The sequence below is a fragment of the Mesocricetus auratus genome, unplaced genomic scaffold (assembly GCF_017639785.1).
Source record: "Mesocricetus auratus isolate SY011 unplaced genomic scaffold, BCM_Maur_2.0 Super-Scaffold_100013, whole genome shotgun sequence".
Classification (NCBI taxonomy): Eukaryota; Metazoa; Chordata; class Mammalia; order Rodentia; family Cricetidae; genus Mesocricetus; species Mesocricetus auratus.
Genome location: NW_024429196.1, coordinates 70,162,462 through 70,181,765, shown reverse-complemented (window position 1 = coordinate 70,181,765; position 19,304 = coordinate 70,162,462). Strand labels below are relative to the sequence as shown.

The window sequence follows — 19,304 nt, the reverse complement described above, 5'->3', positions numbered from 1 at the left end:
ATAAATACAGAGAAATCAGAATGATACAGTATAATGGGAGAAGAGTAAGACATCAGAACCTTCCCTTTTGGGAGCATTAAGAGGGGAACAGGCCCATATAGTAAGACCAAGACATTGTAGTAGTGTCTGGCCCCCAGACGTCCTTTTCCCAAGGTCAGGCATATGGATAGGAGGCTCCATTCCCCGTGGGCGTCAAAGTCCCTGATTGATAACACAGACACATTATCTCTAACAAGAGGAACTTGCGGCCTTTCACTAACATATGACCCTTGCCTACTGTCAAGGTCAATGCTTGATTCAGCAACCCCTGATCTCAGGTCATACTCCAGCTCATGTGCCCCTTGTCTCTTTTTTAATCCTAAGTGCAACTATACAGTCTAAAAGCTGTAATCTTTTCTCAATAAGGCACTGGCAGTCAACCTGATTCACCCTCAGATTGTGTCTGCCCACCCCCGTCCAGGCCCCCACTCCACAATCCACTCTGAAACCTGAACGCCCCCCCCCCACATACACAGCAGCAGGTCTCTGCACGGATCCCTTCTACTTCTCTTAGGTGTGGAACTTCTGGCGAGTGACTCAACCTGCTCTAATCCTGCTGAGCTCTGCAGGCTCCAGGCACTGCCATAACTGGAGAGTGAGGGAGTGAAGGAATGACAGACACAGAAGGAGGGCTGGGATGGGGTGATCTGGACTCTGATGGAGAAGCCACAACATCTCAGAAGTTCAGCATGGTTAGTATACACAGCTGAACACGGAGGCGGGGTGTACTAATCTAGGTAGGAGCAGTGTCTGTACGGGAGTGGTCTTCAGTCCATAAAAAAAAAAAACACCCAGGAAGAAACACTTTCTGCACACACTGTCAGCATTCACACTTGGACTAGAGGAAGAATTTGTGATCCTTCTAAGCCTCACCCTGGAAGGCTTTACCACTCCCATGGATCTGAGTGAGGCATTGGTGTCTCTGACATGGCCATGCCTACCTCAAACAAGACGTTCACTCAGGGCTTCACTCCCTCCCCAACATTGACCCTTTTTCTCCATCTGCAAGATGGGGTCATCTGACTGGCCAAGTGGTAAGTGGGGCAACACTATGGCATGTTTACAGATGTTCAAACACCCACACTGAACCTGCACATCAGCGTTCCCAGTGTTCAAGGTGGATGCAGCCCAAGTATCCACTGGCCAGTGAATGGATAAACAAAACATGGTCTATCTATACAATGCAGTGTTATTCAGCCACATTAAAGGATGACGTCTTGACACTTGCTACAACATGAATGAAGTAGAAGACATTCTGCTAAGTCAAAGAAGTCAGTCACAAAAGGCCATGCATCGTAAGACTCCATTTATAAGAGAGTTCTGAAACAGGCAATCCATAGCCATGGACAGTAGACTAGTGGGGCTAACGACGGATGCAGGAGTAACTGAAAAGCGGGCTTCATTTTGGACCGATGAAATACTCTAAAATGAACTGGAAGGCTCGAAGTGTGCTAGCAGTGGCAGAAGGCTTGCCTGGCATTGAATACAAGGCCCTGGGTTCAACCGCCAGCACCACAAAAAGAGTAACAATTGTAGGATGGTTCACACACCTACGAGTGACTATGTAGATGCTGTAGATGCTAAGGGGACAATGCCAGTGAGGGCAGAGCAGGCGCCTAGGCTTCCTGTTGAGGGCTGTGGAATGCCTGTGCTGTTGGTCATCTGAGCATTAGGAACAGGGATTAGAAGCGAGCATGGAGCACACTTGTTGACTTGTATAGGATACACTCGGCCTCAATACATCTGCTGGAAGCTGGTCTCTGTCTCCACGGCGTGAGGAGTTGGGAAGAGTGTCACAGGGAAGGGTTAGGGCAGGGCCAAGAGAAGCACGAGACCCACACTAGCAACTCTCAACCTGCACTGCCCACCCTGTATACAGGATGCAGGAACCTCATTCCTACACACTCCGAGCCACACCATCCTTTGCTGTGGTTGCTTTCCTATTATATGTTGTAGGTTGTTTAGCAATTTTTTGACCTCTCTCCACCAGCTGCAGCCTCTTACCGTGTAACTAGTGAATGTGTTTTCACATGCCACCAATGTCTCCTGGGAACAAAATACCTTAAACAACCCCCATACCCTCCCTGCCCACGTTCACTTCTAACCCTGTCCCTGATGTTCAGATGGTCCCTCAGACCAACACCACACTGCTCCAGAGCCCTGAACCCAGGCCCACGGCTCTGTGCCTTCGGCGTCTACAGTCACATTTGTGTGTTCATCTGAGGCGCATATGCCTCATGCCTCATAAGATGCCATGCAGGGAGATATACAAAACAGTAACGCTGGATTAGTGAAATGAAAAATATCATAAAAAACGGAGAGATGGAGAGGAAGGGAGTGCAACAAAAAGCGGAAGAGAGTGTGTATAGCAAACATGACTGACAAATGCTTAGCATCAAAACGAAGACTTAGTTCACAATCCATGAAGATGAACACAGCCCTCTCATTAAGTGACTGAAAGAGGCAAGAGAACTGACACCAGAAGAAACAGATACCACAAGGAGAGTAAGAGAAGGCCAAAGGGGGACACAACATCACAAGGGAGGAGACGGTGAGAGAGACGCATGCTGAGATGAAGAGAAACCACCCCAAGCACAGCTACCACGGAGGCAGGAGCACAGACAGACCTGCTCTTAAAAGCCCGGGGTGCTTTACAAAGGGAAACACACCCAGGCTCTCTACACCCTACCTGGAGCTCAAAAAAGAGTGAGAGTAACTACTAAATGTTTTCTCTCTGCCAGAAATGATCTCAATTCCTGCTCTCTCTCTCTCAGCAACTCAGAAGGGCTTGCCATGCAGAAAGCAAAAATATGTACAAAAAGGTCCAGGTGGTCACAGCCCTCAGGGAGAGTGGGAATGGAGGGCAAGGTCTGAGTCCCCCCACTAGGAATCAGAGACCTAGAAGGCAGGGGTAAGAGACACAGTGGTAGCTTCCAGATGCCTAGGGCAGAGAGTGCAGCTTGTATGACTAAAGACAGGCTGAAGGCCAGGATGGAAGCCTGAAAGAACCAGGCCCAGAGCCACACCATGAGTGCTGCTGTGCCCCTACAGCAGTGTCCACATGTTCTGTGAGTCCTCAGTGCCTCCATAAATCTGGCTCTCATGAGGCTCTCTAGGAGTTCTGTTCTTACGACACTGCTAGGACCAGAATCCAGGGTATTAGCCAAAGTATTTCCCTTTGTGGAGTGTATGGGCCTGCACCGGCCTGCGAGTGAGTGCCCTGTGGAAAGACAAGCATAGAGAAATGTGCATACACACAAGTCACGTGCTGGCAAGGAAGCATCACGTGACAGGTTAACTGCACCTTCTCTGCTGACGGTGCAGGACTCAAACACATGCACTCTTTCTATGGAGACTGCTTCCAACCTCAGCCTCCAGGCTTAGACGAGAGGTGCAGCTGGCCTGCTGCCTGGCACCTCCACCCATCACATGCCTAACTCCTGAGAGCTGCAGCAGGCTCCAACTAGCCACAAGGGCTTAGTTTTCCCTCAGGGAAGTACCTCCTCCCAGGTAGAGTGTCTCATGTCAGGGTACAGGCTCTGCTCTGCGCAGATGAGCAGCCCAGATGTAAACAGTGGGCATATGGGCTTGGAGCCAACCATCTGAGGTCCTATCCACCAGCTTTCCTTCATCTGGACCCCCTGACCAGAAAGAAGGGCGTGACAACTGCCTGCCTCAAGAGGTTGCTGTGTTGGGGGATTGTCAGTCCTCTTTGCTGGCCTCTTCACCTCCCAACCCTTTCCACACAGAGCTTGTCCCTTTATCACCTGGGGGGGGGCACTTTTATCCTTTACTGGGACTATTGGGCCAAGCTATTCATCCGAGAAAGCACCATGTCTGCCACAAGCCATTCCTCAAATGTTCATCTACCAACCAGGAATAATGCCAGCAAGACAGAAACTGACTCAACTCTCCACTACTGGTCCTACACACAACACAGCAGTCACAAGTCAGGGCCCTTCACCATAAGTCTCAGTTTCTTCATGTGTGACAGAAGGCTGGAGGGCCATTAGGATAACTGGGTCTAAGACATTATAACTATCTGACATGGGCAAAATCATTTGTTGATATAAAGCTAACACTGGCTTTAGCTCTCTTAGACTAGAGACCTAGACAAATCCTTGTCTTCAGTCTCTGAAATCCTGGGTAGGAGACACCCTGTCCCCACACTGCACAGCCTCCAAGCTCTCTGGGCCCCATGCCAGCTGTGGAAGCCTACTCTCTGCAGTAGTTCTCACAGGGCAGTCAGCAGAGCACAGGCCATGAGGGTGTGCTCCAGTCAGGGCCCTGCAAGCTAGGCCCAGGGACTCTGACCCAGGGCCCATCAATAGCAGGGAGCAATCACTTTCCTGGAGTGGGGTCTCTGAGGTCTTGAGGAACTCAGTCTGAATAAGGGGGTGGGGGGGAGGGCAGTCTCCTGGAGCCCAGTGCATGATCTCATTTCCTCCCACAAGTACGGCTCCGTGAGGGTGGAGGAGGGGCCGTCACTGAGGAAGAGAAACAGCTCTGGTGACAATCCATCTATCTACCCCTCCTTCCTGAAAGGCCCATGCATGGCTTTCTCCCACATTCAGCCCCTAGGCAGCCAAGAGGGCTAGATGACTGTCCTGGGCCGGAAATGAGCTCAGTGAATTGAAGACAGGCAGGTCTGGGGTGGGGGGAGATTCCTGTTGTTCCTGTTTATGCTTTAGGAGGAAATCCTGAGTCTCCCTACACACCCCTTAGCTGCCTCTTCTTTAAGTGCCCCTTCTCCGTCCACCTCTGCAGCCAAGCCGTAGGCAGCCCTTCAGCCTTCACCTTCCGAGCACCTGTCTGGGGTAGAGGCTCTGTTCTCACAACTGTCTCCACCCGTTCTTAGCTTTAGTCTCTCCTCTGCTGTTGTCTCCTGGTTGAACATGACGGTCCCCTCCCTGCCCAGCATTGGCCCCGCTGGGCTGTATTTGGTTTTGCTGGTATTCGGTGGTTCCTTATGACCTGTGTCCTAATAGCCATTCCTGTTTTTCCTCTCCTTTGACTTCCTGCTTGGGATGCAGTTCCCTCCAGGGCCCTGACTGGAGCACACCCTCATGGCCTATGCTCTGCTGACTGCCCTATGAGAACTACTGCAGAGAGTAGGCTTCCACAGCTGGAATGAGGCCCAGAGAGCTTGGAGGCTATGCAGTGTGGGGACAGGGTGTCTCCTATCTATTTGTCCTATGTCTCCTATTTGTCCAAATCTCTAGTGCAAGTGAGGGCTATCCCAGTGTTATCCCAAGCCTCTAAAAGGATCTTGAGGCTAACCCCCAAGACCATGGACAGGTGGACCTCAAGCAGGATTGTGGCTCTCACATGGAGACTTAGTGATGGGCCCTCAAGTTCCTCATAGTTCCACAGAATCTCTATGGCTCGTGGCTTATCTTTGTTTCTGTGGCCACCAAATCCTGAGTTGAGCCATTCATCGTTTAGGCTACTTTGATATTCCTCCCTGCCGGTCAGGGCCTGTTCAGTTTACTCAAGACACCACTGAAGATGGCCACAGTTCAGACGCAGAACTGCTTGTGTGTTCAGCTCTGAGACCACAGGAGCAAAATGCAGCTTCAATGAAGCTGAAGCAGCCAAATAGCCCACTGCCACAATGACAGAGGTCACGCCCACACACTTACCTCTTTTAGCTCCTGTGCCACGGATGTGAGGCGCTCATTCTCAGACTGAGTGTTGGTGAGGACATTGCGAAGCTGCTTCAGCTCTGTCTGCAGCTCCAGCACCTTCCGCACATAGTACTGCTCCTTGGAGGCTGACTCCTGGATCAGGCTTTCCTCCCGGCTCTCACCATCAGCAGCCACCTTTTTGTGGTTTGTGTGTGCTTGGCCAAATGCCTGTGTGGACAGAAAAGACCTTCATGAAATGGGTGTCCTGGGGCCACAAACCAATGGAGACCCAAGACCACAAGAAACACAGACCTGTGAGCAGTTCTATGTTGTGCATGGCTTAAAACACACATTGAGGTGCAAGCAGCAGGCAGGGTTCATTACAGTGAGAGAAACCAAACTAGTCCAGGAGCAGTACGTGGAGTGACAGGAAGGAACATGGAGACTACCAGGACCAGGAAACAAACGGTCTATACTGTGAGCCTGGACAAGCTAATGGGAAGCAACCCCAGAGCAGCACACCCAACACCCATCCCAGGCTTACTAAATTGTGCCAGCCATTACACCCAAGGGGTGAGGAGCCGCTCCATCCTGCTGCCAGATGTCAAATCGTCCTTCATTTGGCCTGGGCCCCCAGCTCTAAGGACAGGGCACAGTAACAACTAGCTAGAGTGGCCATCTCAGGGTACATAAGTACAGACATGCATGGACCTGCATGTTTCAGACATTGGGGTGAGGAGCAAGAATGTGGGACTCTAGGACTCGGGAAGAAAACCTACAGAGTGAGAGCAACAAGCACTGGCCTCTCCACAACTCCATGTCAGTCACACACTGAGGCCAGCAGCTATGCTGGATTTATACCCTGGGGCCCTGGCCAGCCTGGCCTCCATTACATACCCCACTGAGAGGCTGAGCTATCTCCTCGGCCTTCCTTTCCTGACTCTTTACAGGAGCCATGGCTATGGCAAGAAACAATATTAAGAGAAGAGTTACTAATGAACAAGAAAATGACGGTTTTCACTATTTTAAAAGAGAACAGGACTATTTTCTTTCACTGATGACTTCATAGGTCTAGGAACTCAGTCCAAGAAAATAATGAGCAAAATATACAAAGCCACATTGTACAGGGATACTACTGAGCTGAGCAGTTTCTAATACCAACACATGAAAATGCAGAAAACAACTACCTTTCATCCTGATAGGGAACTGGCAGGATGGAGCAGGGTCTAGACTGAGGCATGTGCCATGTCCCAGTTACTATGGGAAGGCCTCACAATGGGCCCGAGGATGCACAGCCCAGCAGACCCAGGGTGTGAGAGTGGAGGGGCAGCCTGGGCTCACAGTGTAATACTCCTGCACAAGACTATGGATTCCCTCAGGGGGTAGCCAGGCCTTGCCCATACGCTCTCGGTCCTCCAACACAGCATTCATTCTACACAAATCACAGCCGCTCGGATCTGAGCTTCCTGGTCTGTTTGACTTCGCCCTGATCCTAGGGAAGGTCAAGTCACACACTGCTACCTACAGAGCACCTGACCTGTGCTGCTTGTCCACCGTTAGACACACAAAGGGAACCAGACACCAACCTGGCCCCCAACTCAAGGCTCTGGGACTGTATTGAAGTCCAGCACCTGTGGCTGCTTGGGACACACCCATCAACTTGGGAGTTGGGGCAAGGACTTCTCAGAACTTTTCCCCAAAGTGTGATGGCTAAGCATCGTGATACAATATTCAAGCCTGGGCCTGCCAATCTGGGCCCCGACTCTCTACCTCCACCCAAGCCACCAACCAGCCTAGGGCACAGGAGCAGCCCTGGACAGCTTTTTAAACACCTTGTGATGGAGACATCCGCCTCCAACTGAGAAGACACACAGACACAGGGACAGGTTCTACTTCCTGTGTAGGAAATTAAGAACTAGAAAGCTCAGGAATAGTCTGATGGAACACGGCTGGTGAGATGGCTCAGCAGGTAAAAGCGTGTGACATCAAGTCTGACAACCTAGGTACTAAACTCAAGACCCACGTGGCAGGAGAACTGACTCCCAAAAGTTGTCCTATGACCCCAACATGTGTATTATGGCATGTGCACGCCACGTATGTGGTGTGTGCCCACACACATACACACAAATAATGTTAAATATGATAAAATAGTAGGCATTGGTTTTCAAGTCTGAGATGCAGGTAAAATGACAGGATGAGGAGAATCCTGCAACAGCCTTCATCCCTTCCGTAGGAGCTCCATGGTATGGCACAGGACAGAGGACTGAAGCAGATGGCAGGGCCTGTGGAAGATGCTAAGGACCAGCGTGAGTCTTCACTGAGGGTGGTCAGTGTAGGGCTGGGGAAGCCAGGGGAAGGATCATATGGCAGAGCAGGAACAATCTCTGCCACAGTCTGAAAACAAGCCTGTTCCTGCTAGCCAGAATCACAGGCTTAGGGAAAGCATGTCTGGGGCCTGGCAGAATCAGCCTGGATTACATGCAGCTCTAGCACAGCAGAACAAAGTGTAAAGACAGACCATGAAAGGATTAATCCATTTCCAAGCCACTACATCCTAGAACAAAGCTCAGAACACACTCGGGAAAACAAACACATCCAGCTGCCAGTAGGTGAGCTCTATGGTGAAGGCCTGAGGAAGGAAGGATTTGCAGACAGCACACAGCTCTGCGCTGCCCAGAAGGGCAGCAGGTGGAGGGTCAGGTACCAGAACCAAATCCTCAACTCAGAAGCAAAGAACAACACAGGACATAAAAGATGCCAGCAGAAAGAACTTCTGGAGAGGAAAGACATGGTCAACAGCGTGCATCTGAAGGATTCACCAACTCTCTCTCTCTCTCCCTCTCTCCCTCCCTTCCTTTCCCCACCCCCAGAACCTCAGATCTGAGCATGGTAGTCAACAGTGAATGCACATAATCCCAACTACTCAGATGACTGAGACAGGAAGATAGAACAGTCTGGGCAATAGAGATGACCCCATCTTGGGAGAAAGAACAACCACGGTGGGTTGGGGAGATGGCTAAGTGGGTAGGTACAATGCTGGCCATGTAATAATAAGGACCTGAGTGTGAGCTGCCCAGAGCTATATAAAGACCAGATGTGGTGGCGTGTGCACCAGTAATCCCATCTCTCCATTATTTTCAAGTGTGAGGGCTGAGAGACGACTCAGCAGGCAAAAGCATTTGCCATTCAAGCCTACTAACCTGGGTTCAATCCCCAGAACCCAGGTGAATAAAGGTGGAAGGAAAGCCAGTTCTACAGGGTTGTCCTCTAACGTCTATAAACGCATGCACGCACTGCCATGTGCACATGGGGAGTGGGGAGAGAAAGAGAAAGAGGATAAATTAAAGAATTTTAAATACAGTATATCCACATAATGAAGTACTCCCAATAAAAAAAAAGAGTTGGTACATCAAAATCACCCTAGTGGAAAAAGATACTGTTTGATTATCTTTACATAGAACTCTAGAAATGCAAACTAAAACGGAGATGCAGTGGGTGGGGTGGAGGGACCAGAAACAGGCTCATTACCTTGATTTTGCCAATAGTCTCAGAAACAGGCTTACACAAAAACTTATACTGAAGTACATGAAGCTCACTAATGTTGCCTAAGTAAACAGCATGGATGTTTCTGAAGTGCTATACCCCTTACCTGGAGAGTATGAACCTATAAGACACAGCCCATCCCTGTGGCCACCATCTCTAGCTTACCGGTTTGGAGGATGAGGGTTAGAGAGGTGGTGATGTCTATCTGATCACATTTCAATTGACCCTTACAGACCCCACTGTATCCAATCTTATGCAACCTTTCAAATCCATCTCAAATCCTGCTGCATAAAGGATCATCCTCCCATCTTACTGGTTGTAGGCTCCCTTCTGTCTTGAAGAAGTACTCCCTGGAAAGGAATTCCTGTCTGACCTCGGGGTTGGTAGGGAACAGTTTGTAGATTTCCCTGCCTCATCCTGTGGGCCTCCTAGGTGGTACCTGTCTACCATCCTGGTGTCAGGATCTGCCCCTGGACCCCAGATGCAGCCTCTAACCTGCCTCTCCTACAAACTTCTCCAGCTGCTTCAAGAAAGGAAGAAGACAAGGAAAAAAGACCAGCTAGCTAGCTCAACTCCAGTCTTAACCACAGGATGGTGGACGCTCTGTGCTGTGAGCAGCAGTCTCTGGTAATGTCTCTTAAGGACTACCCAGGCAGATTCAGTTCTCAACACAGACTCTTGGCCCACATCCTGCCTGCTGCTCTGAAGTTTCCCAGGTTCAGCAAGACCCAACAAGGCTGGGAGAGCAGGAGCATGAGCTCATGGTCAGTCAGGCGCCTTCAAGAGGAGCACGGCCCATGTTTGCTCTTGGCCAACACATAATACCCCCCCCCAATGCTGGCTTCAAGGTCAGCCACACCCATGTAGCCATGGTGCAATCATCTATCTATGCCTACAAGGAACCAGGCCAATCATGACTTCAGCAACAGGATCACCCTCAGAGATGGGACTTGGGACGGGCTGTAGGACCCTAGTGGGACACTGTCAAGTTTGACTAGGGTGGGAGAAGAGAAGTTGAGGTAGGCAAAACAATCACAGCAGCTCTACAGGCAATTTCAAAACCATACATAGTGGGAAGAGTGGCCTCAGGGGAGGGGACAGCATGAGCAGCGATATGGGGTGGGGATGGGGGGGTGAGGAGAATAAAAAGCTTGAGCAGGAAGGGCAGCTGAAACTATACCCCAGGAAGGAGGTCAGGGCAGGTGGAGCAGCAAGGCACAGGCTGGGGTCTATGACAAGGGTTCAATGCCTCCTATCCTTGGAATCTGCCAGATGACTACTGCCATAAAACAGGCATGCCAGATGAGTGGTGGTGGTACACACCTTTAATCCCAGTATTCAGGGGGCAGAGACAGTTAGAACTCTGTTAGTTCCAGGACAGTCTGGTCTACAGAGTAAGTGTCAGGACAGCCAAGACTACCTAAAGAAACTCAGTCTTGAAAAATCAAACCAAACCAAGCAGGCATGCCCTAACTAAGCATTAGACTATTCCATGGTGCCATGGTGTGGGGGCTGCACAGGCAGCCACTTTGCACATAGAAACTGATGCAAAACAGAGTTTAAGTGCTCTTGACACAGGGGCTTGGTCTGGTTGCACTGCGGAGTGGTATAACACTGAGGCAGCGCTGACTGGACAGGGCTTTGGAGTCACATCCAAAATGTGTCTTTAATCCTCTACTCAATTCTCTCATCAGAGACTGAGAGACCTCTCAACACCCCCCCCCAGTCCCCAATAACAGAAGCCTTCAAACACAACTTCAGGGAGCCATTCTCTGTTCAGATAGAAGCAGTATGTCTGACTCAAGACAGAGCAAGGAACTCATCCTGGACCAGAATCACCATGCTGAGTGCGACCCTGCTCCCAACCCCAGTGATCTAGAATGAGGGCAGCACAATGAAGGCCACGAGGCCTCAGAATTGGCCCCAGTTCACAACTGATGCTCTGGTCCTCAACACAAAGCACAGACGCTGAAGCAGTAGAGATATGGCCTGGCAGACACTTCTATGATTTTTGAAATCAGGATTTTAGTGGTCCTAACTCTAGGATGCCTCATGGAGTTTCAAGACATTAAGGGCCATCTAATAAGCTGGTCCCCAAAAAAACTTTACTGTAAATTGCTTCCCAGGGAAGGGGTTTGCTGAGACCCAGTCTAGGCAGCAGTCCCATCCTCCCATGAGCAGGACACCTGCAGAGCTCCCTACTGTCATCTGGGTGTTCCAACAACCCTGAACAACTCTCAGTTGTCTCCCTCCCACCCATGGTCTGTTGTAGAAAACCTAAGCCCAGTCTGGTAAGGCTGCATCCTCAGTCCTGTGCCTGGTATAGAGCAGAAAACAAGCAGCTGGTGAGAACTTAGGAGGGTAGAGAAGTATGCCAAGGGAGGAGAAAGTGAGGTCAAAGGACTAGGTGGGACTAGGAGACCCAGGTCCCTATGCCAGTGCCTCGAGTCAGACAAGAATCCACATCCCTTCCTACTTTGCCATGCAGACTCACAGTCCTGTCCACAGACCAGCTGGGCAGGGGGTACTACTCCCATTAGCATAACTGCAGAGGAGGAGAGTGAGCAGGTATATGCACATCTGGAACTAGGCTACCTGGGCCCAGCTCCTGTGCACTGACAGTCAGATTCAGTGTGAGCACTCCTTGCTGAAACTGGTTGAAAACTGAACTACAAGGCTAAGTTCCCAAGGCTGGGTGTGAAAAGGTCCAGCCCTGTGTTGAAAGAACATGGTACTAAGCCAGAGTTACCCACAACCAGCCTATTAATTAAAAAGATAAGGACTTGAAGACCAACCCAAATCAGTCCCTGCTCTAGAGTGAGCCAGAAGGGCAGCTTGGCTTCCCTGTCAATGTCTTTTGAAAGTTTCTTCACCTACAAAGGAGTACCAGAGAGAACTGTGGACATCTCACAATGAGAGCTACTCTTCTGTACCAGCAGTACAGACTGACCTTTCAATCTGGAGAATACATGGAAATCCTCCAGACAGGGCTATCCCATAGAATTCTTCCAAAACCACTTTGATCATTTGATGTAGCAGGCACAATACTTGCCAAACCAGGGGAGCCAGCCTCTGCAATCTAATGAGACAAAGCTTGTTCCAGGAAGCAGATTCCACAACAAAGCCAGGATCCTCCAAACCTTTGTCTGGGCTGATCCAGTACCGCCTACCCACAGACTGTGAGTTCCGCACTTGCTCCAAAAGGGCCACCGCGCCTGCATCAGGCTGGGCCTGGAATCCCAGGAATCCCTAAGCTGTACCAGCTGCCCATCCTGGCACGCCTGCTGCCACCTGCTGAAATGGAGATGCTGTTTGGTTCCTGGTGAGGGTTGGAGATGCAGAGAAGGTTTGCTTCTCATGCCACCACCTCCCCATCCCCACACCACAGAGAAAAGGGGACATGAGGACAGCCCCCCACAGCACCCGTTTTTCTATCTAGACTTGTTAGAAATGCCTAGAGCTGGCACATACATCCTATCCACCTTTCACTAATGGCGTCAGTAGTACTTACTGCTTGCCTGGCCTCTGATGGGAACTAGTAGTGTAAGCATTGTAGTGTGAGGATCCCCATGACCCAGCCATTCAAAAAACACTGATCAACTGAAGCATCCACCACCCAATCACATAAGCAAGCCACAAAGAGGAATCCAATGTGGCTGGGAAGAAGAACACGGGCCTGGGAAGCACTGCTCATATGGGGCTGTGAGTCTTGCTCCATCCTGGGCAATTCCAAGTGCATGCTCAGAGTCCTGCATTACCAGGATTCCACACACCAAATGGCATCAAATCTTATTATACTCAAGATGGTTTGGAAACTAAGCTGATAGAAATGCAAGCTCGACACCATTCATTTAGAGATAAAGAATTTACAGCATTAAGAGATTAAATCTATAATCAAAGTTTGATTAAACCTATGCTGCCTGGAAGAGGCTAGTATACAAATTGCCAACGAGGTTAAAAAAAAAAAACAAACAATCAGGGACCTCCTCAATGACAATCAAGACTGGAGAGACAAAAGACTCTACAGCATGACAGACAAAGTCTTCTTTCCAAACTGCCAACTATAAGGAAAACTATGTGAAGAAGCTGTAAACAATGTAACAGTGATCTAAAATAGGAAGAAACTGCTAGTATTGTGTGCCATAAAGAACAAAATGTATTTTTCATGTATGTTTTATAATCTAAAACTGTTCTGAAAAAATGCAAAAGAAAATTATACCCAAACACACAAAAATTGAAAAAATAATTTAATTATGTCTGTATCAGAAAAGGCATACAGAACTAAACAACAGGAAACAGAGTAAACAAAAATAGAAACATCTTATCAACACTCAGGATAGTCTAGCAGGACTGCACAGGGGAAAGGCCGCAACTAAAAATAAACATGAATGATAAAAAGAGCTGTTCCTTGACTCTAAACAAAGTAGCAAGCCAAAGCCTCATTCAGCAGAGATGGACACAAAACACAAAAGGCAAAGCAACCTCGTTAGTGTGTCTTTTTACCCAGCAACAATTACTAACAAATATGCAATTATCACCCCAGATTGCAGAGCTGAACTCTGCTCCGTTCCTACAGACATTGTGAGATTATGAGAGCTGACTCCCACATCCATGGCACCACTTCCCTTCCTTGGGTAAGTCACGGAGTAGGACTTGAAACCAGGAATCCAGGACCAGAGTCCCTAGCTATTACTACATACATTCAAATGGCACTGACAAGATCTCAGCAGATTTTCCCTTCCAAATGGTAGGTGCTCAGAGACCAATCCCATGCTGATACCAGAAGTGAAAACTCAGCAAACCCAGTAAACAGAACCTGCCTTATAAATCATTCAGTCATCAGAAGACCATGCCGGAACTCAAATTGAGACAAGCTAGTTCAATTTTTAAAGTGTGTATTCACCATGTGTTAAGGAACAAGATAGGCCAAGAAGCAAAAGTAAACTACAAAGTCTGAAGATGAAATATTGAGTCAGACATTAGCTAATTATTGAAAGGAACTGCAAAAAAGGAATCCCCCCAACATGAATTAAAAGTAAAATAAATAAAAAGAAATCTCCAAAGTAGACTGTTCAGTTAGGAATATGTAATTTAAAAAAACACACACACTTATAACCTTTATCTCAAAGCACAAACTCCACAGGTGCCAATTTCAATAAAAATGACACTTATTCAATGAGGATTACAAACACAGTAACAAGAAAAGCTAAATGTTAGTAAAGTAATTTATAATTTAGTCTCTCCATGTCATGCAAAGTTCTTTCCATATGAGCACCATTGTTAGAAAGCTGGAAGAAGACTGCCTTGGATCCTTGGATGATTTCTTCAGACTCTGGAGAAACTGACTTAGAAAATTTTGCAAACAAAAATTCTTCCTCTTTCCTTAAAAATTTCTTTTGTATTTGTTTTTGTTTTATAGCCACAGGGTCTCCTGTATCCCAGGCTGGCCTCAAACTTGCTATGTAGCCAAATAGGACTTTGAATTTCCTGATCCTTTTTCCACCTCCTGGCTGCTGGGCTTGCACGTTAACCCTGATTGATGTGGCACTTCAGATGGAACCTAGGGCTTTGCGTGTGCTAGACAAGAGCACTACCAGATGAGCTACAGCCTCAGGAGCCACTCACAACCCAAATCATAAAGATAACAGCCCATCTATGAACACCCATCTTTTGAATTCAGGGAGGTTGAATCCAGTGGAGTTATTTTTTTGGGGGGTAACATTTATAGTTGTGAGAAAACTATCACTAATTCCACACTAAACCCCTCTTCAGAGAGAAACCCTGTCCCCATTAGCAATAAGTCTCCAGCTCCCCTTCCCCACAGTCAGGCAACCAACAATCTATTTTCTGTTCATATAAATTTGTCTATTTCTGGACATTTCATGTAATTCATACAATACTGATCTTATGTGGCTTTTTTCCCACTTAGCACAACAATTTTTAGGTACATGCATATTACAAGCTTTGATCAGTACTCTATTCCTTTTCATGGCTGCATAGTATTCTATGGCACAGGCAAACCACATGTTTACCTACTGATAATGTGATGGCCATTTGTGGTGTTTTTCCTTTGAGGCTATTAAGAATGACAGTACTGGGATTGGAGGGATGGCTCAGTGGTTAAGAGTACTGTCTGCTCTTCCAGAGGACCCAGGTTCAATTCCCAGCACCCACATGGCAGCTCACAACTGTCTTGTAACTCCAGTTCCAGGGAATATGACATCCTCACACTAATGCACATAAAATAAGTTATATTTTTAAAAAAAAAGAATAACAGTACTATGGTCCTTCATTTAAAAGTCTTCAGGAAACTTCTGTTTTTGTTTGAGGTTTTTGCCTTTTGATATTTTGAGACGACAGGGTCTCTCTATGTAGCCCAGGCTGGCCTGAACTCATTATACAGCTCAGGCTGGTCTTGACCTTGCGATTTTGCTGCCCAACTCTTGAGTGCAGTAATCACAGGCACACATGCCAACATGCCCAGCCCCCACCTATATGCTTTTGTGTGGATGTGTAGTTTAAGTCTCTTGTTATCTGTCATGATCTGAGTATGAACTGCTCCCCACAGGTTCATGTGTCACAACATGTCCCTAGCTATCTGATGCTATTTGGGGATGCTGTGAAGCTGTTAGAAGGCGGCACAAATTGAAAGAGGAGGGTCACTGGGGCACAGGGCATGGTTCTAACTAACCTCTGCTTCGGGTCAGAGATCTCTGTGCTTCTCAAACTGCTAAGATGTGACAGACCAGCTGTGCTACAAGTTCCTGCCACCAAGTGTGAAGCCACAGCTACCACACCTTTCTGTCATGTTGGACTGTATTTCCTGAACCATGAGCCTGAATTGTCCAGTCAGGCATTCCACCAGGTAGCTAACACAGCACACGTAATGTAGCTCCAGGATGGCTTTTTCTTTTCTTTTTGATTATTTTCAAGACAGGGTTTCTCTGTGTTGTAACCCTGGCTGTCCTGGAACTCACTCTGTAAATGGACTAGTCTCAAACCCACAGAGATATGGGCTGCCTCTGGGCTGGGATTAAGGCTGTGCACCACCACGGCCTGGCTCGGGATGGCTCTGCCCACTGTGCACTGCACCTGCTGAGAGGCAACCCTCTGGTCTGCCCACATGCGTGTCACACTTGCTGTCTATGACAACAGCCACACAGTGGGTGTGAGGTCTCTTTTCCTTTTACTGTCAGTAACAATAGTGGCTGCCAATGTGTAGGTCTAAGGTATATAACTGCACTCAATCCCTAACTCAAGATTCTAAGAACTCTCATGTTCAAATTGTAGGGAGGAAGAAATGCAGGTTCCCAGAGGTCAAGGCTGTGACAGGGAAGAAGCACAATTAGATCAGATGGGAAAGATGCACACCTGATTCCCAGGACTACGGAAGGTGCTCAAAGGAACACCCAATGAAGGTCCTAACTGTTCTTCATTTGTCAGAAGCATGAAAACCATCCATGGAAAGGAAAGGCAAACAGCCCAGCAAGGGGCTACTGCACTGATCGGAATGGCTGCACTGGGAAACAATGAAAGTGAACAAGATCAGCCCATGATGCCAGCAACTCATGCAGGCCCGAGAGCAGCCACAGCAGGCTGACCACACACGCCTTCTTGCTTTCTCATTGGCTACATTCACTGTAGTGAATCACAGAGCCATATAATTGCAATCTGGGTACGTTTTGTTAGTCTTACACACCAAGAAAGCTCACTTTAACTTACAAATGAACACGGGGATGGGAAGTGAGGAGATGGCTTAGGAGTTAGGAACACTTGTTCTTGTAGAGGACCTGGGTTCAGTTCCCAGCACCACATGGTAACCCACAACCATCTGCAAATATGGTTCCAGAGGATCTGACACTCTCTTCTGACCTCCACAGGCACTGCATGCATGTGCACATACCTACACACATACAAAAATAAAAACACATCCTTGAGTCTATTAAAACTGCCATGCATAAAGCTTTAAGATAAACAGAAAGCCAATTTCATTTCAATAAAAATAACCTGGGCCAGTAAGATGTTTAGTGAGTAAGAGCACCTACCACCAAGCCTGGTGACCTGAACTTGACCCCAGAACCCACATGATAGAAGGAACACCAGTTCTCAAACTGTCCTCCTACCTCCCTCCACACACATGGATATACATATGTGTTCTTGTGTCTGAGTGCCCACACACATGAATGAAAAAATAATAACCCAACAATAGGTACAGGGAAGGTATCTAAAGTGTTACTGGAACACACACTAGGCACACTACAGCATGGAGCATAGAGCTGTGGTCACTCAAACTCCTGGAGTATAAAAAGAAAGGGAGCAGAAGTGCAGGTGACCAGCAAAGGTGCCAACACACACATGCGTTTGAATGTCTATGCACTATGTAATTATAGTTTAAAGGTTAATAAAATCCCAAGCCAGACATACTTAAGGTCTGAATCCACTCCATGGAGTTCAATTACCCATGATTAATGAAACAGATGGCACCACAAACAAGATGAAAGATCACATTTCCATAAATGTACTTTGATCAAAATCTGATATAAGAACATGGAACCAGCTAGGTGTAGAGGTGTAGAGGTGCAGCACTTGGGAGGCAGAGACACAAGATCTCCTCTGAGCTTGGGGCCAGTCTGGCCAATATAGCAAGTTCTAGGCCAACCAGAGTTAACAGCAACACTAACTCAAAAACAGCACAGAACCAGGCATGGTGGTACACTCCTATAATCCTAGTACTTGGGAGGCAGGAGCATTAGTTCAAAGCCAACTAATGAGAGGAGGAGGAGGAAGAGGAGGAAGAGGAGGAGGAGGAAGAGGAGGAAGAGGAGGAGAAGGAAGAGGAGGAGGAGGAGGAGGAGGAGAAGAAGAAGAAGAAGAAGAAGAAGAAGAAGAAGAAGAAGAAGAAGAAGAAGAAGAAGAAGAAGAAGGAGAAGGAGAAGGAGAAGGAGAAGGAGAAGGAGAAGGAGAAGGAGAAGGAGAAGGAGAAGGAGGAAGAGGAAGAGGAGGAAGAGGAGGAGGAGGAGGAGAAGAAGAAGAAGAAGGAGAAGGAGAAGGAGAAGGAGAAGGAGAAGGAGAAGGAGAAGGAGAAGGAGAAGGAGAAGGAGAAGAAGAAGAAACTCACAGCACAGACAGTACAAAGCACCGGCACAAAGAATCTCAGGGTGGACTCTGGATGGGGTTAGAGTTAGAGGATGGAGCACCTGCCTATTCCACCCAGTAACAACCTGATCAAGACAGGAGGCCTGAGGCTGGACACAGTGGTGAGAGAAGCACAGGCGAAGGTGGACTCTAAACACATCACAGGCAGCCAGGTTCTGAGGCACCTTCACTGGGTTTGCTAAGTTGAGGGGCTCCCTCCCAACTTCCAGTCACATAACTCTACCCACCAGCCTTGGGCTGCCACATATGAAGACAGCTCGGGCTGTAAGCACAGCTTGTTCCCGCCCTGGTGAAGGCCCAGAAGACAATGACAACAGCTGTCAAAAGTGGTACCTAAGAAGAAAAGCAATCATCTTCAGGGTCACTGGACGTCACAGTTTGCCCTGACCAAGCTCACTGGCTTCTCACAGGAATACTAGCTCCTTCTAGAACTGAGAAAACAACTCTGAGAACACTTGTCTCAAAACAAGTTTCCCCAAGAGACTGACAGAAAGAGCAAAAAGTCTGAGACCTATGAGGCAGAAGTCACAGAGCATGACCAACTCCTGCTTGCTTCACAGAGTGCTCTGGGGAATAGGAGCTGCCTATCCCAGAGCAGGCGCACCCGTGGTGAGGCCTGGATCCTGGGAAGAGCAGAAGGAGGCCTATTTCAGACAAAGCAAAACAAGTCCTGAGTCTCATCCCACTCCCCACAGAAAATCAACTTCCTCTTGTCACCTAGCCCTGCCTTCCTAGACACAAGGTAACAGGCAACAGCAGGAAATGAAGGCACCTCACTGGCTGTCTGTCCGTGTATGCCTGGAGAAAGTGGAGCGTGGCATTCCCTAAGAAGAAAGGACACATGCAAACATCCCCACCCAGCCTGGTACATGCTCCAAAGCGGCTGCTGCTTACTGCCAATGTATACCACATTCAAGGCTGAGAAGATCCACACTGGTC

The 19,304-nt window shown here is 48.2% G+C and overlaps 1 protein-coding gene across 2 annotated transcripts in view; it reads right to left on the bottom strand.

The window, feature by feature from the left end:
• Bicd2 (BICD cargo adaptor 2) overlaps positions 1 to 19,304 on the bottom strand; it is a 46,484-nt gene that overhangs the window by 12,168 nt on the left and 15,012 nt on the right. For both annotated transcript variants that reach the window (XM_005066316.4, XM_005066317.4), the window contains exon 2: positions 5,682 to 5,894. In XM_005066316.4, the coding sequence (XP_005066373.1) occupies positions 5,682 to 5,894 (213 nt within the window). The remainder of the gene's footprint in view (positions 1 to 5,681; positions 5,895 to 19,304) is intronic.